The 15785-nt window shown below is 57.5% G+C and overlaps 3 protein-coding genes across 3 annotated transcripts; 2 read left to right on the forward strand and 1 right to left on the reverse strand.

Annotated features, from left to right (window-relative positions):
* Positions 1-127: 127 nt before the first annotated feature.
* On the reverse strand, positions 128-2532 carry NOXO1 (NADPH oxidase organizer 1). The gene is made up of 8 exons (XM_081133824.1): positions 2383-2532; positions 2188-2268; positions 1936-2011; positions 1639-1819; positions 1308-1489; positions 1100-1213; positions 685-802; positions 128-600 (listed from the first exon to the last, which is right to left on the reverse strand). Exons 1-8 carry the CDS (start codon positions 2446-2448, stop codon positions 333-335), a joined length of 1086 nt encoding a protein of 361 aa, XP_080989950.1. The 5' UTR covers positions 2449-2532; the 3' UTR covers positions 128-332.
* A 2153-nt stretch (positions 2533-4685) lies between these two features.
* GFER (growth factor, augmenter of liver regeneration) lies at positions 4686-7320 on the forward strand. Its single transcript, XM_081131171.1, has 3 exons — positions 4686-5379; positions 5770-5966; positions 7058-7320. The coding sequence occupies exons 1-3, from the start codon at positions 5116-5118 to the stop codon at positions 7218-7220; spliced, it is 624 nt and encodes a 207-aa protein (XP_080987297.1). The 5' UTR covers positions 4686-5115; the 3' UTR covers positions 7221-7320.
* A 3088-nt stretch (positions 7321-10408) lies between these two features.
* SYNGR3 (synaptogyrin 3) lies at positions 10409-14825 on the forward strand. The gene is made up of 4 exons (XM_081132319.1): positions 10409-10691; positions 12743-12980; positions 13156-13298; positions 13379-14825. Exons 1-4 carry the CDS (start codon positions 10593-10595, stop codon positions 13586-13588), a joined length of 690 nt encoding a protein of 229 aa, XP_080988445.1. The 5' UTR covers positions 10409-10592; the 3' UTR covers positions 13589-14825.
* Positions 14826-15785: the final 960 nt, after the last annotated feature.

Here is a 15785-nt window from a genome sequence, read left to right on the forward strand (position 1 = left end):
GCTCCCTGTGTCTGTTTGGGCTTTGTCTCACCCCAGGTCCCAGGCTGCAACCTTGGCCAAACACCATCCCTGTGCCTTGGCCTGGCTGCAATCCAACAGGCCGTGCCCCTCAGCATAGACACGGAGTGTGGGTTAATCAGAACTTTACTAGAGGAAATGGAAGAATGTAGCTTCCTGGCCCTGCCAGCCAGGGAGTCCCACCCTCAAATGTGCCTCCCCCTGCCCTGGGGGTGGTATGGCTGCCATCAGTCATTCCTGGTGTCTGGAGCCTCTGGCCTGCCTCTCCATCTGTGGGGTACACAGCAAAGCTCTCCACGAAGTTCCACACACCCTCAAGGATGTCCCTGACCCCGTTGGTCCCTCCCCAGTGCCCTACGGGTGATGGTGCAGCAGCGGCTCTGAATGGCACTCAGCGGGGGGCGGGTGGGCACAGTAGGGGGAAGGGTCATGGTCTGGGGGGACTTAGGGGAGCTTTGGGCCACCTCTGCCCTGTTCTCCCCACCCTCTGTCCCAGAATGGAGCCCTGGTCCATTCAGGAACATGCCTAGCCCATCAGGCTGCAGTAGCACAGAGGGGAGAAGACCTGTGCGGCCACCAAACCTGCAAGTAGGGCAGAGTTTGGTTAGCACTTGGCCCTGACCCCTGCCCCATTAGACCCCTCCTTCCCCCACCAAAGCCCCACACCTGCACAGCCACCAGCCTCGGTCCGACATTTCCAGCACTTGCACTCTTGCCCCCGCAGGCACTGACAGCTCATCAGCCTGGCTGCCTTCATAGGCTTGGGAAACACAGAACTGGGAGCCTGGGAGTGGGTACTTGGTGGTTACCACAGGGCTCCTGACTCTGTCCCCTCATTGATCTCACTGAATCCCCACTTCCGAGGTCTCCCTCTCTGGGTCTCTGCTGATGCCAAGGACCACTCTAAAACCCACTGGGGCTCCAGCCCACTATGGGGACTAAGCACATGCTAGGGGATTGCTCCCACCACCTAGTCCTTCCATAGCATCTCACCCCCTGGTCAGGTGCTACCCGTAGCCCAACCTTGCCATACATTGCCTAACGATAGTGGTGGGCATCAGGAAGAGGGTTAGTCTCATACCACTGTTCCCTAGGGGCTGTCTTCCATCTTGTCCCTGACCCAGGGCCACTTCCTCCAAATAGGGAGCAGGAAACCATGCTACCTGCTGGTCTTCATTAGCCACCAGCCACCAACCTGTACACAAAAGGTGGGCAGTGGTTCAGATCCCCAGGCATGCTGGGATCCTGGTGGCAGCATGTCAAGTCCCCAGACTCCTGCCGAGCCCCACCTGAGGGGTGTCGCAGCAGCACATCTAGGGCCTCCTGGGCCCGAGCATGGAAGGGTTGGCCCCGTGTGTCCTGGGTGCTGAAGGGCTGCAGGCAGTGCAGGCTCAGAGCCACTGGGCTGCCTATGGCAAGGCTGCCCACAGAGCCGGGTAGGGGCTCTTCCAGGACAGGCAAGATCACCAGGCTGGAAAGGGTGGTTGCAGGAGAGAGGTATGTGGGGATGGGCTGCCACACCTCACAAGCCTACCCAGCCTTGTACCACCTCGGCCCTTTCTCCATTTGGCCCCCACCCTTCAGATGCTTCCCACAGCTACTTAGGGGTAGATCAGGCACCTGCCAGGTGGTAGTGAGGGCTCCAGGTCCAGGGGTTGTGGCTCGAAGAAGCCAGTGAGTGCTGGCCCCCTGGACACTTGCTCTGCTGCTAGCAATGTCTGAGAATAGGTCTCTAGCAACCGCAGGCGCGCCAGGCCACGGCCCGTGCGCCCCCCACGCGCCAACAGTAATGCAGATGCATCTGTGGGCACAACAGGAACAGACCATGGGACCCCCCCCCCCAGGGCTCCCATCACCAGGCTGCTGCTGCTCCCCCTGCCCCTGCCCCTGCCCCTCCCAGGATCCCTGCAGCCTGACCAGAAAGCTTGGGGAGAACTCGGTCGGATCTCCGCAGCAGGCCGGCCTCCACCGGGAAGGTCTCCTTGAGGATCTTCTAAGGGCGAGAACCAGCATATCCATTTTTGAAAGCCCACTGGATTACCTTGGGAGGGTAGGAGTCCCTTGCTGGGTTCGTAGGTGCTGGAAGCCAGCATGGGCATGACGGCAGGTACTATGGGGGTGGGGGTATCATTCAATTGGAGGAAGTTGGATCACCCCAGGTTCACTCACATGAAGCTTCCTAAATTCGTCCCAGCTCCTTCGCACAAAGGTGTTGCTTTCATCCGACCAGCGCACAGAGAAGGCGAATGTCTGTTGGAGGAAAGGCTAGGGGCACCTGGGAGGGACTGGACCATGGACTCCCTCCCTCCCTCCCTCCCTCCCTCTCCCTATTTCTTCCAGAGGTAGTCAGGGACTGGATCTTACTTGGAGCTTCTCTGTCTGCACCAGAGCAGCTGCACGTACTGACACTGGGTGCCTAGGGCGTGCCATAGCTGTGGTGTCAGAGGGTTGAGGTCCTGGGCTTCTGGAGTCAGCAGCGTGTGGTAGAGTATCCTGCTGGCTCCCTAACCACACGGACTGGCGGTGCTCCTGGGCACCCGGAAGACTGGCTGGAATTCCCCTGCTTGCCTCAGACCTGCCAGGTCCTTGCAGCCCTGCCCTATCCGTGTCCTTAGCTTCCTCACTGGGCCTCAAACTGAAGATCTGGGTGGAGCAGCAGGAGCACAGAGGCGTTGGAGGGTTGGTACTGCTGCCTGAGGCCTTCAGCCCAAATCTATCTGGCCACGGGGGCTGGGGGCTGGAGAAGGAGGAGCCATCAAAGTGCCGCCAGGCCTGGCCCACCCTCCCTGCTCTCCCAGATCCTGTGTAATGCTAGGATTGGTGAGAGCCTTCTGCCAGGGTGTGCCCCACAGGATTGTCTTTGAACTTGCCTGGACAACTAACACAGTTGTCACCAGGAACTGCTTAATCCTCACATTGGGGAGATCTCTTAATGTTCCCAAGTCACAAAGGAGGAAGTTTGTGTTGTGGATGTCAGTTTTTCTATATGTGTTGGGGAGGGTCAGATCTCACAGGCTCACCCCAGAGGTTTCACCCTGTGGTGGTCCATCACTATAGTCACTAGCACTTGGGGGCAGCGGTGGTGGTGACTAGGACTGTTTTGAGAGCTGCCTCTGAATTTATAATTTATTACAAGTTACTGAAAATGCAGCCTCTGCAATCGGGAGTGACCATTCCCTCACCGGGGTGTTGAGAAGACCCTGGAATCTCCAGAGGATGTGCCTTGCCTAGGTGCTCCACAATTCTGGGTTGCTTCCTTATAGAGATTTCCAGAGCCCCATCTAACCTTGGCACACAGTGGTTCCTCCTGCTGTTGGGGCCACCAGCTATGTTGGGACCCCCACCCCACCCAAGCCCTTCAGGGAGGAGTGTCTGGGGCATCTCTCCAGGAAACCACCCTGGCCTGAACAAAGGGCTTTTGTGTATCCCTCCAGCGGCTCTCTCTGAAGCCTTCAAACCTTCCCTCATCTTGGCCTTGGACAGTGAACACCTGCTGGCATAGACCTGATCTGCAGAGTGCCTTTAGTCCAGCTGTCTCACCCCAATCTCAGGGGGGGCCATGCTGAGGGAGCCTGGCCTGGCAGAGTCCATGTTGGAACAGACCCCACTCCCTTGGAAGACAAAGGATAGAAGCTAGCCAATTTGCTAACAGCCGGAGACATAGAAGGCTGCTGAGGCCCCCTCAACTAACCCACTGATAACACCTGCTTCCTCACTCCCCGAAACTCTGGATCTTTTCCACTCCCTCTCCATAGCCCCTACCCTTCTCTCTCACCTGGGCAAAAACAGTTCCCCATCCAATGGCCATGCTCCTCCCTTGCTCCCATGAAATTGATTCTCCAGAGGAATCTTTGCAAAACAGAAATGGGATCTGGTAGAGGTAGCCCTGCCCAAAACTGTCCAGTATCTTCCCCCAGTTCTTAGAATAAGTTCCCAGTTCTCATGGCAGCTGACAAGGTCTTCGGTGGGCCCTTGCCTACTTCTGGATTTCTCCTCCCCACGTCCTGTTCCATGGCCTTTCAACTTATGCAAGAGGCCAAGACCCTCCCACCTCCAGCCTGTCCTTGCCTGCTCTCCTCAGCTGATTCCTCATCCTTCAGGCCTCTGCCTAAGGGTCACCTTCTCAGGGAGGCCACCTGAATTTACAGTGCCCTGTTATGGCCCCACCATAGTTTGTAAGTGAACATCTGTTAGTGTAACTCATTTTTTTGTTTTGTTTTTTCCGTCTTGACCACTGGACTATGAGCTGACGAAGTCAGGGTTGGATCTTGTTTCCCCGCCCTGCCCAGTGCCTGGAATAGTGATTGGAACAGATTAGGCACTACACAAATATTTGCGGAATGACTAGAAGCAGAGATTCCTGAGGCCACTCCTGACGTGGATTTAATTTCTTCATGCAGGCTGGAGGATCCGGGGCCGCCGGGTTCGAGCAGAAGCCCAGGGACCTTAGCCGCACAGTCCCACCCCGCTAGCCTTAGCGCTCGTTACCTTAGCGCTCGTTACCATGGCGCCGGCCCCGGGGGCGGATCCCCGGGACCCCGCCCCAGTGCACAACGCCCATCTTGAGCTCACGGCCCCGCCCTATGTTGCCTTAGTGCGGCGCAGCCGGCTGGGGGGCGTGTCCCCAGTTGACTGCACAGTGTCTGGCCACAGGCACCGGGGACCGTCAGAGCAGAGCAATGGGGGCGTCGAGGGCTGCAACACGGACTTCGCCGCGGCCGCAGTTCGAGTCCACGGCGCGGCCGCGGCGCAGCTTCCACAACACGCTGCCCTTCTACTGGGGGAAGCGGGAGCATCGCCGTGGATCTCGCCAGCCGGGCTCCGGCCGCGGACCCAGGCCCGGGGGCGTGGCCATGACCCGGGCCCCTGGCCCCGCCTCCTCCCCTGCCGGAACCTTGGCCTCGGGCTTTGCCTCAACCCGGGTGTGGGCCCTGGCTTCCAGCCCCGCCTCCTCGCCGGACTCCGAGTCCAGCCCCAGCCTCAGCGCCCGAGCCGGCGGCCTCCGAGCCGGGCTCCTGTAGCCGCGCCCCGTCCTGGAGGCTGAGTCCGAGGCCCTTCTGGAGTTCGAACTGGCCCGGCAGGCACTGCGCGGGCAACATGGCGGCGTCCAGCGAACGGGGGCGCTTCGGCGGTGGGAACCTCTTCTCCTTCCTGCCCGGCGGCGCGCGCTCAGAAGCAATGGAGGACCTGGTGACGGATGCGCGCGGCCGGGGCCCGGGACGGAAAGATCCCGCCACTGCCTCGGCCCCGACTCCAAACCTGGCGCCGACCCCTGACTCTCAGGTCGCCGAGGACACTTCCCGGAGACGGCACTGCCGTGCCTGCGTGGACTTCAAGTCATGGATGCGAACGCAACAGAAGGTGCAGATGCTGGGGGGGCGGGGGGCGCCACTTCTCCGCCGAGGCTCGCGAGCCCTGGCCACTCCTAGCCCCGGACCGCACACGACCAGCCCCTTCCCGCCCCGGCCCGTACACCTTGTTCTTAGGCTCCCCAGGCGGCCTAAGAACAACGCGCAGGCCAAGCGGTTCCACAGGTCCTATGCTTGACAGACTTATGCCCCCCAGGGTTGGCTGTTCCTGAACTTGCCCAAGGTAGGCCCAGCCTTTAGGCTTTGGCGTCACGTGGGCCAGATCCGCCGCAGGACTAACGTCTGGAGTCTGTGGGCCTCCAGCTGGGGAGGGAGAAGGAGGAGCTTTATAGGTTTTGGTCAGGGGAGATTGAACTGACCCTTGGTCGGCCTCCTTCCGCAGCGGGACAGCAAGTATAGAGAAGATTGTCCTGAGGATCGTGAGGAACTGGGCCGCCACAGCTGGTCTGTTCTCCACACCCTGGCTGCCTACTACCCCGACCTGCCCACCCCAGAACAGCAGCAAGACATGGCCCAACTCATACATTTATTTTCCAAGTTTTACCCATGTGAGGAGTGTGCTGAAGACATAAGGAAGAGGTAAGTTATTCTGTATCATCTAAAGGCAGCAGATGCCCGGCCGGGTGGCTCAGCGATTGAGCATGGACCTATATGATCCAGAAGATCCGTTGCAGGCTTGACCCCCCAGCAGGCGGCGTGCATGAGGCAGCCAATCAATGACTCTCATCATTGATGTTGGTGTCTCTCCCTTCCTCTCTCTGAAAGCAATAAAAACATATATATATATTTTTAAGAAGCAGCACAGCATCCCACCTGGAACCTGGGCCTGGGGCCCCTGACTGATGTCATAAAGGAGAGCCTAGAGAAGTAGGTGCAGAAATGGAGAGTTGCCAAGAGCAGGGACCACCAACAGAGTGGGATTGGATCATCTGAGCCATCTTTCTACTCAAAGGCCAAGCAGCCTTGGTTTGCTGCTGGGCACTGCCACTTTCTGCAGCCACAGGCCCATAGGGAGAGCTTCCCACATAAGGTCCCTTACATAGTACTGATGGAGGATCTGGCAGGTTAAGGAGGACTCCACTTTGCCTGACTTTTGGAGCTGGACTGCCAGTTTCAAGTCCTTGAGAATTCACTGCTATTGTTTACAAGAGACACTTTTTCTTCATTAGATAGTCTAAGAGCATTGTTTGGCACCCATAGGTGTTTCTGGTCTGGGTGTGGGGGGCAGGGCAGCCCTTGCTATTTGAAGCCTGGGCAGTTAGAATGTGGTCTCTTGTTGAGCTGAAGTACCAGGGCCCCAGGTGCTAAGAAACAGGTCTGGCTTTCAGTTAAGCCTTTGTGCAGGCCCCACCCTTTTCACACACTGCTTTGGGCAGGGAAGCTGTGAAGAGGCTTCCTGATTGTTATGAGGTTGTAAAGTTGCCTGGTCTGTGTTAATGTCTTGCCCTGGGCTCTTGTCAGTGTTTATCAAGCTCCCCAAGTGAGGTTTTGAGCAGGCCTAGGAGCCTACTACACCTGGCACTACAGGGTCAGCCCTGTTCTGGGAATTACTGTCTCTCAGAACACCTGGGTGTAGCTTACAGCAGCATCCCATCTCTCCCTGGATTGAGCAAGCAGGGACAGTGGGACCACTGCCTGTCCTCATTCTCCATGTGCTTCCCCCCACGCAGGATATGTAGGAACCAGCCAGACACGCGCACACGGGCATGTTTAACCCAGTGGCTGTGCCGCCTACACAACGAGGTGAACCGCAAGCTAGGCAAGCCGGACTTCGATTGCTCTAAAGTGGACGAGCGCTGGCGTGATGGCTGGAAGGATGGCTCCTGCGACTAGAGGGCGACCAGCTGGAACTCATGGGGGCTGCCTGGCTAGAAAGGGGCAGGACATCCATTAAAGTGCATCATAGCACTCATTAAAGTGCGGCAGAGCCAGAGCCTGTTGTGTTTCAGTTGGGTGTTCCCCAGCCACTTCCCATGGCACCCTTTCCTTTTCAGGTTTGGAGTTGAAGTGCCTGCTGCTGACACCCTGATGGCCTCCTCCTCAGCTGAAGCCCTGTGGGGCTACAGGTGAAGGAGTAGGAGCAGCATAGGCTGTCTTTTTTTTCAGGGTGCAGCCTCCTGCCCACCCCACACCCTGGTGCCCACTTCCCCACACAGGAAGGTGATAAGCTTGGCTGGGCTACTCTTTCACACAGAATCTTTGAGACCAGGCCATTGTCTCCCTATTGTATAGCTAGAGACAGCCACATTAATTGTAGCCTCAGAGGCTGTGTGCTGCTTGCACTTCAGGAAAGAAGCCTGGAGACTAAGCTTTCCACCCTGCTCAGTCCCTACAGGGAGGGAAGATGCAGGCAGGGTTCTTCTCTGAGGGTCCACTGACCCTGCAGCTCATTTTCTGTTCTGCACATGGGATTCCATAGCTATACCAAGCTTGTCAGAGGCTTTTTGGGGGCAGCTTCCTTGGAGCTTGAGACAAAAATAAAATGCTGAAGAAGTGACTTGAGAACCTGGCTTCAGTGTGTTTGCTAGGACTTGCAGTGATGGACAGGGCCTGCCCTCACCCCTCTGTGGTCAGCAGCTTCCTCCTGTCCAGGTTCTGGCTCGTTAGGAGAAAGGAGAGGTCCCAAGACAAGCGTGGGCCAAGATATTCCAGGAACAGCAAGGAGGCTGAGTTACTGGAGCTGAGGGAGGATCAGAGAGGTGAGGAGGCGTCAGATAGCATGAAGTCTTTAAGGCCCCAGCAAGGACGTGGTATTAACTCCTAGCTTCTGTGACAGGAAGGTCTTGGAGGATTTGGAGCCGAGGAATGGTGAGATGTGACTTTTAAAAAGTTCATCTGAGCTGGGATGAGGCAGGCATGGGTGGAAGCAGGGAGAGCAGGCACCCATGTGGCAGTTGAAGGGGAAGCTGACCCCAGGGTGGATGGGAGAGAATGCTGAATGTATTCTGGAGGTACAGTCAGAGGAAGAGTCAAAGGTGACTGGGGTTCTGGCCCAAGAAGCTGGAAAGATGGAGTTGCTCTGTGTATCAGTGAGATGGAGGAGACTGTGAGTGGAGCAGGTTTGGGGGGTGAACTGGACCCAGCTTTTGAGGCTTTCTTTCTTATCTCATCCACACCTGTTCCCAGGCCTTGGCTCCCAGCCAGAATACAGCAACAGTATGCCCCATCCCTGTAGTCATAAAGCTCTGGTCACCTCTCTCCCTAGGCAAAGGGCCAGCCTTTGTCATAGCCTGCTCAGCACCTTCACCTGTCTTGTTCTCACAGGGGTGCAGGCTTCCACAACATGCTACCCCAAGGGGCCAGGTGACACAAAGAAATAGGCAGGGAGCAGCCAGCAGATAAGTTGCTCTAACTCCCCTAGGTGGACTGTCCCCACCACACATCTCTCTGGCCTCTCCTGAGTAGCCTGTGAGCCACTGTGGTCAGCTCAGGAACATACTGCCTTATATTTGCGCTTTCTCCTTGCTCCACTTCCCTTCTTCCCTAACTCTGGCTTCCCTGAAGTTTCACCCCCCAATAAAACTTAAACTTTGCTGCAGACTGTTTTCCAGGGCAACCAGGCTAAGACAAATGGGACTCTAGTTCAAGGGAAAGTTCTAGTCCAATAGAGAAGAGCCATGATCATGTTCTGGGGCTCTTAAGAGCCACAGGTTGGACGAAAGGAAGGAAGCTGAAAGGGGTGACAAAGAAAGGCCTATGAAGTAAGAACATGAGAAGGTGACACCTAGAAGCCTTTCTAGGAGGGTGGGGACCTCAGTGTCTCAATTGCCCCTGGGACTAAAGGGAGCAGTGACATAGGACAGCTGGAGGGAAAATGGGGTCAATAATTGATGTTTGTTAAGATAGAAGAAAGTATAGCATGTTTGGGTGCTAATGCAAATGATTAAGGGACAAATGGCTGATGTATGAGACCAAGACGGAACAGTAGCTGACAGATGAGAGCTGGTAGGACTGGATGCACAGTGTAATGCACTTGACAAGACTGGTGGACAAAACCTCTGGCCACATCTGCCCTGGAACGGGTTCCCCAGGGGGCCGGGCCAGGCACCACCCTCTGTCCACACAGATGCCACGGCAGGGACCTGGAGTTGAGTCCCAGTTCTTCACTTCGTATGACCCAGGAACTCAACCGGCCTGCCTGTTTACCATCTGAGAAAGGGGTGTGATAATAGTTCCTATCCACGGGTCATTGTGAACTACTTTCCACTGTAAATGCTCAATAAATGCAGACTTATCAGTGCCCTAGATAGAAACACAGGAGTCATCTGAACTTCTGCTGGGCTGAGTTGGAATGAACCTGAAGGAAGGGACACTAACTAGGGGCCAGGGGGTCTGTGGAAAAGACCCAGCAGTGGCAGGGGGCTGGGAAGCCCCAGTTCAGCCAAGCTTCCAGCTCTGATGCTTCTCCCCATTCCTTGGCCCCAAACTAAATATGTCAGCCACAGGTCAGTCCAGTTAACCCAGGAGTGTGGAAGGCTCAGAGCACCCTTGGAATGACACCTGGCCACCCACAGGAAAGGAACAGAGATGCCCCAACTCCCACCCATACTGGCCTGTGGGCTTTGCCCACCTGGACAAGTGCCCCTGGGGACAGAGGCCATTCTCTCTCCCTGTCAGGGTGTCTAGAACCCTCTAAAGGAGAAGCTAGGGTGCAGTGGGGAGGTCATGGGGGGAAAGGCACTAGTGACCGATCTCTGGCTTGCAGGGGACCAGGGCCATGAAAACCCTGTTCTTATTTCCTGAGGGCTGCGGGGAAGACACTGGAGCCATTGGGCCTCAGTTACACTCATGAAAGGGCCCTGCTCAGAGGAGCCGGGTCAGGTCCCCTCTGTCCATCCGCCTGGCAGTGTCCGCCTGCACTGCTGACTCCTTGTGAGGGGTGGTGAGGGGCCTTGCCCCTGATCATGACCCCGATCTGGCGAATCCATCTCGGACCCGGGACATGCAGCTGAGGGTTGGGGGTGGAAGGAGGGCGGGGCGGAGAGACCCGAGGGCTCCAGCCCGGTGCGTGGACCAGTGAGGGGGTGCGGGCTCGGCCCCGCCTCGCGCGCCCCCGCCGGCGGCCAGCGCGCGCTCCCGGGAGGCGGCAGAGGCAGCGGCTGCTCCAGCAGCTTCCACAGGAGCCCCGGGCTGTCTCGGGCGCGGCCGGCTGGACGAACGGACAGACAGAGGACGCCAAGGGCGCGAGGCCCGTTGGGGCCGGCCATGGAAGGAGCTTCGTTTGGTGCGGGCCGGGCGGGGGCCGCCCTGGACCCCGTGAGCTTCGCGCGGCGGCCCCAGACCCTGCTGCGGGTCGTGTCATGGGTGAGTGGCCGCTGTCCCGGTACCTGATCCTACCCTGCCCCTCGCCCCCATCCTCTTGCTCGCCTACCCCTCCCCCGCCGGCCTCAGGTTGGGGTGACGTCACCGGGCTGGGCGCGCCCACCTGCGGGCGGGGGAGGGGCCGGAGACTACAGCCTAGGACCTTGAGGGGTCACCTCCCGCCGTCCTACACCCCCAACTCCTCCTTAGGTTTAACAGTCCCCTTCCTCAGCCCTCGCTCCGATTTTCCAGCTCTCCTGACCTGGAGGCAGGCACAGGGGTGGGGACGGGATTCGCCGAGGGGCTCGGGCGCTCAGCCTCAGCCCGAGGAGGGGGCTACGGGAGCCGAGAGGATCCGGCAGAGCCTCCCTCTGCTGCTCCCGCACATGCATCCTCCCGGCTCCTTCGAAGGGAGCTGGCCCTTCCCAGGCCCCACAGTTGCAACTGTGAGTTGGGGGGGATGTTGCTCAGGGATCCTTCTGGGTGGGGCAGCCGGATGGGGCTCTGCTTTGGGAGGGCTGACTGGAGGTGGTGAGGGAAGGGCAGATTTTAGGGGCAGCCTAGCTTACTGGGGCATTCCTGCTCCCCCTTCCACTCCTTCAGGTAGGAGAGATGCGAGGTGAGGTGCCGAGTTCTGGGTTTTGTCCAGCTAGTAACGGCTGCACCTACTCGCTGGGTCTTGAGTAGGGCGGTGCCCAGTGTGTGGCAGGGGGCCTCCACCTCCCGGGTGGAGTGACTCTGGCCAGACCAGGATGTAGGAACCCTACCTGCAGGTCCCAGCTCTGGTTCGACTTATGGACCACTCTGGGGGTGAGTCCAAATCCTGCACCTCGGTTTCCCTTTTGACTAGATCTCTGGGAACTGGGGTGGGAAAGGAGATAAATGAAGTTGAAACTGGAGGTCTCTTTTAAGAAACAGGCCTGTCCAGAGCTAAAAGAGCAGCATCTGGCTTAAGAGGACCATGGTCTAGAATTTTAAGATAAAGTAAAATAAAATGATCATGGTCCACCTCCTACCTGCCTTCCAGCTCTCATGAGGATAGAGTACTGATGGGGTGTTTTTTTTGTTTTTAAATATATATATATTTTATTGATTTCAGAGACGAAGGGAGAGGGAGAGAGAGATAGAAACATTGATGAGAGAGTCATTGATCAGCTGCCTCCTGCTGGGGATCGAGCCCGAAACCCCAGCATGTGCCCTGACTGGGAATCGAACCTCGATCTTTTGGATCATAGGTCGATGCTCAACCGCTGAGCCAAGCCGGCCCGGCAGAGTGCTGATGTTTAACTGAACCCCAAAGGTCAGTCCTTTCCCCTTTTGATCCCAAACACAGTCATGTGGGGTCATCATCCCTGAGTGCCCACCAAGTGGAGGATGCTGGGTGGGCATTATTTCTCTGTCCCTAACCCCCCATGAGCTGAGCCTGTTACTACATATGACATGTTAGGAAACAGGGCCAGACAGCTTCTAAAAGCTGAGGGCAGGTTCCACACAGGGCCTGGCCCACAGTTCTGTGCAGCTGTCCCTCTGCTGTGCTCCCCACACCCCGGCCTCTCTCTCCTGGCTCCACACCTACCTGCCCCAGCACCACCGGCTCCAGCCTGGAATCACACTCTGGAGTGGGCCCTGAGGAGACACTACGGGCCCCCACGCAGTGCAGAAGACCCAGCTCGAATATCAGCCCCTGCTCTTATCAGCAGTGCGACCTCAGACAAATCACTTCACCTGCTGGAGCCCTAATTTCCTCACTGTAAAGGGAGTAAGAACAGTGAATGGCACCTTCGTGGTTTCCTGGGAAGATCCTATGAGTGAACGCATATAAAGTAGCAGTTTTAAGCACGGTGCCTGGGCATAGGAGATGCTCCCTGAACGGTGCACGTGGTCCACAGTTAGTAGATACCTGAGGGAGGTACTAAGGGAAAGGTACTGGAAGACCCCACCGAGACGCGCCCTGTGCCGCGAGGGAACGCGGGGACAGACCCAAGGCGTGGCCGCTCGTGGTGAGCCGCGGCGACCTAGCCCCGCGCCGGCCCTGAGCAGCGCCCCGCCCGCAGGTGTTCTCCATCGCCGTCTTCGGGCCCATCGTCAACGAGGGCTACGTGAACTCCGACGACGGCCCGGAGCTGCGCTGCGTCTTCAACGGGAACGCAGGCGCCTGTCGCTTCGGCGTCGCGCTCGGCCTCGGAGCCTTCCTCGCCTGCGCCGCGTTCCTGCTGCTCGACGTCCGCTTCCAGCAGATCAGCAGCGTCCGCGACCGCCGCCGCGCGGTGCTGCTGGACCTGGGCTTCTCAGGTGGGCGCGACCCGACCGGGAGAGGCTGGCGGGGGCGGGGGCGCCGGGCTGGGGCGGGGCCGCCGGAGGGCGTCGGGGCTCTGGGCGGGGCTTCGGCGCCTCCGGACGCGGGTTCCCAGAGTGGCTAAGCGGGGCTCTGCAGCGGGGCTCCCCTAACGCGCCCGCCGGCCCGCAGGGCTCTGGTCTTTCTTGTGGTTCGTCGGCTTCTGCTTCCTCACCAACCAGTGGCAGCGCACGGCGCCCGGGCCGGCCACCGCGCAGGCGGGCGACGCGGCGCGCGCGGCCATCGCTTTCAGCTTCTTCTCCATCCTCAGCTGGGTGAGTGCGGCCTGCGGGCGGTGCGGGCCGGGCCGGGCCGGGCCGGTGTCTGCTCCCGCTGACGCCGGGCTCCTCTTCAGGTGGCGCTCACCGTGAAGGCCCTCCAGCGGTTCCGCCTAGGCACCGACATGTCGCTCTTTGCCACCGAACAGCTGGGCACCGGGGCGGGCCAGGACTACCCCGGCTACCCAGTGGGCAGCGGTGTAGAGGGCACCGAGACCTACCAGAGCCCGCCCTTCACCGAGACCCTGGACACCAGCCCCAAAGGATACCAGGTGCCCGCCTACTAGTGGCTGGCAGGCCCAGAGCGGGGCTGGAAGGCTGCCCCACCAATGCAGGGCCCAAGGCCTCCTGGGACCCCCCTCAGGTCCTCCTGGCCCAACTCCCGGGATGGAGGGGCGGCCACTGTGGGCCGTCTGGGGCCAAGAGAGGGTGGCCCCCAGGGTGTCTGGGCTGTATTCCCCAAGTCCGCCCAGTACCTTTAATCCCCAGCCCCAGGCCTGAGGTCTTGAGGAGGGGACAGCACAGCCCTGGACATGTGTCCTCCAGCCTCCAGTGGACCAGCCTGGGCAGGGGCCATTCCCCTCATGAGGCAGCCAGCCCAGGGCTCACCTACCCACTCTGGCATCAGGGATCCAGCTGCCCTCCATAGCCAGGTGCAGGGCCTGCCCCAGACTGGGGGCAGGAATACTGCCATGACCCGGGGAGCTCGGCCACTGTCCCCTTCCCATGTCCCCGTGGGTAGTGACAGTCCTTGTTCCTGTCATGTTGGTTCACCCTGTAGGGCCATGTGCTCTGTCTGGAGCCTCCATTTCCTCTCACCTGCTCGCTAGAGTAGCCTGGCCCTGTTGATGTTGTGATTGTGGTCAAGTTTTCAAGTTTCACCTGGTAGTTTCCCACAAGCAGCCCCTCTCTCTGTGGCCCCTTCTCCATCCAACCCTTCCATGCCTTGGCCCAGGCCTCTGCCTGGATGCGAGTTGTTTTGGCCAAGAAGGCACAACATGACTGTTGGCTTGGGCACCAGCCCTCTCCCAGCTCTTCAGTAAGACTTTACCCAAGGGAGGCTTGAGACACCTTCGTGCCTGGCAATACAAGCCCCTTGAGAGGACAGAAGCTTTATCTGCCCATGGTGCCCTGGAGACAGCGTTCCGTACAAACCCTTTTACCTTGGCTTCCTGGGCCAGTCCTTCAACTCTCCACCCTGCACCCCATATTAAGGTCCATTTCAAGGTTGGGGTCCCTCTGCATAGCTGACTACTCAAGCATTGCTCGAAGCTGGCTTTTCACATTATACCAGATGCAGTTGCCACATTTCATTCTTACAGACAGATGCCTCTGGAGTTGCAGTTGAGTGACAACCCTGTACATTGTAGCATAGATCAATTATGTTTGGATATTTCAGTGAACATGTTTACAATTTTTGTATATAAGGATCTCTCCCTCTTCTGAAAGAACAATCTGTGATTGTGTATTTTCAGTGTCCCGTGTTCCAACTGCAACTTCTTTACAATAAAGACTGTAAATGAGTTTACTGTGGCCCAGACACTCTTGGACTCATTCCTGCCCCTGCCCCTCCTGGTGGCGGAGGCTGGGCTCTGAAGGGCACCAGGACCCAGAATCTAGGAAAGGGCAGGGAGGTGGAGGCCAGGCTGACCTCTGTGTTCTGGGGTTCCAGGTCCACCAGCCCCTCATCACACGTCACACTGGTCTGGAACTGGATTGCTCAGAGCAGGCTCTCTGAAGTGCTGGGGAGATCCCATCTTTTATCCCTTTTATAACAGCAGGAGTAACAACTATTTCTTGTGGGATTGTATCTTTAGTAGTTCTTGCATCAGTCAGTGGATATAAACTTTGAGTCTTTATATTATTCCCATGATCTTGATAGATAGTTTTACTGGGTATATAAATGTCACTTTCCTTAAAACTTTAAAGGTATTTCTCTTACTTTTTAGGATCTTATACTACTGATAAGAGCAGTGATAACAGTACAATTTGCATTCCTTTGTAGGTTGTCATTTTGGTAATAATTTTGTTCTAAGTTGTGTCTACATGTAGCTTTAAAAAATTATCCTTAGTGCTTGTCTGTATTTTTATATTTCTTCAGTGCTTGGGAAAAACAGTCATGATTTCTCCAAATGTCCCCTTCTCACTACCTTCTGCTCCTGGGACCCCTATCAGGTGTATCATGCAGCTTCCAGAGCCACATTGTATAACCAACTGCCCTTTGGAGGTTTCCCCAGCTTGGTCTTATTTACTTTTGAACCCAACTACTTTTATGTCAGTTTTTCATCTCTAAGATTTCTAATTGGGCCCTGGTTGGCGTTGTTCAGTGGTTAGAGCGTCGGCCCACACACGGAAGGGCACACATCCAGGTTGCAGGTTTGATCCCTCGCCTCGGTTGGGACACATGCAGGAGGCAACCAATTGCTGTCTCTCTCTCATATTTAAGTTTCTCTCCCTTCTTTCTCCCCTCCCCCCTCCCTTCTA

This window comes from Miniopterus schreibersii (assembly GCF_964146895.1).
Source record: "Miniopterus schreibersii genome assembly, chromosome: 3".
NCBI classification, from domain to species: Eukaryota; Metazoa; Chordata; class Mammalia; order Chiroptera; family Miniopteridae; genus Miniopterus; species Miniopterus schreibersii.

What these genes read in the sequence shown, in the direction of transcription:
- NOXO1 (XM_081133824.1), bottom strand. Translation starts at nt 2,448, where the DNA reads ATGGCACGCCCTAGGCACCCAGTGTCAGTACGTGCAGCTGCTCTGGTG. An exon ending in TGCAGACAGAGAAGCTCCAA is followed by an intron (nt 2,269 to 2,382) that starts GTAAGATCCAGT and finishes TTCCTCCAACAG; the next exon opens with ACATTCGCCTTCTCTGTGCG. An exon ending in ACAGCCCCTAGGGAACAGTG is followed by an intron (nt 803 to 1,099) that starts GTATGAGACTAA and finishes ACCCACTCCCAG; the next exon opens with GCTCCCAGTTCTGTGTTTCC.
- GFER (XM_081131171.1), top strand. Translation starts at nt 5,116, where the DNA reads ATGGCGGCGTCCAGCGAACGGGGGCGCTTCGGCGGTGGGAACCTCTTC. An exon ending in GGATGCGAACGCAACAGAAG is followed by an intron (nt 5,380 to 5,769) that starts GTGCAGATGCTG and finishes CTCCTTCCGCAG; the next exon opens with CGGGACAGCAAGTATAGAGA. An exon ending in GCTGAAGACATAAGGAAGAG is followed by an intron (nt 5,967 to 7,057) that starts GTAAGTTATTCT and finishes CCCCCCACGCAG; the next exon opens with GATATGTAGGAACCAGCCAG.
- SYNGR3 (XM_081132319.1), top strand. Translation starts at nt 10,593, where the DNA reads ATGGAAGGAGCTTCGTTTGGTGCGGGCCGGGCGGGGGCCGCCCTGGAC. An exon ending in GCTGGACCTGGGCTTCTCAG is followed by an intron (nt 12,981 to 13,155) that starts GTGGGCGCGACC and finishes GCCGGCCCGCAG; the next exon opens with GGCTCTGGTCTTTCTTGTGG. An exon ending in TCTTCTCCATCCTCAGCTGG is followed by an intron (nt 13,299 to 13,378) that starts GTGAGTGCGGCC and finishes GCTCCTCTTCAG; the next exon opens with GTGGCGCTCACCGTGAAGGC.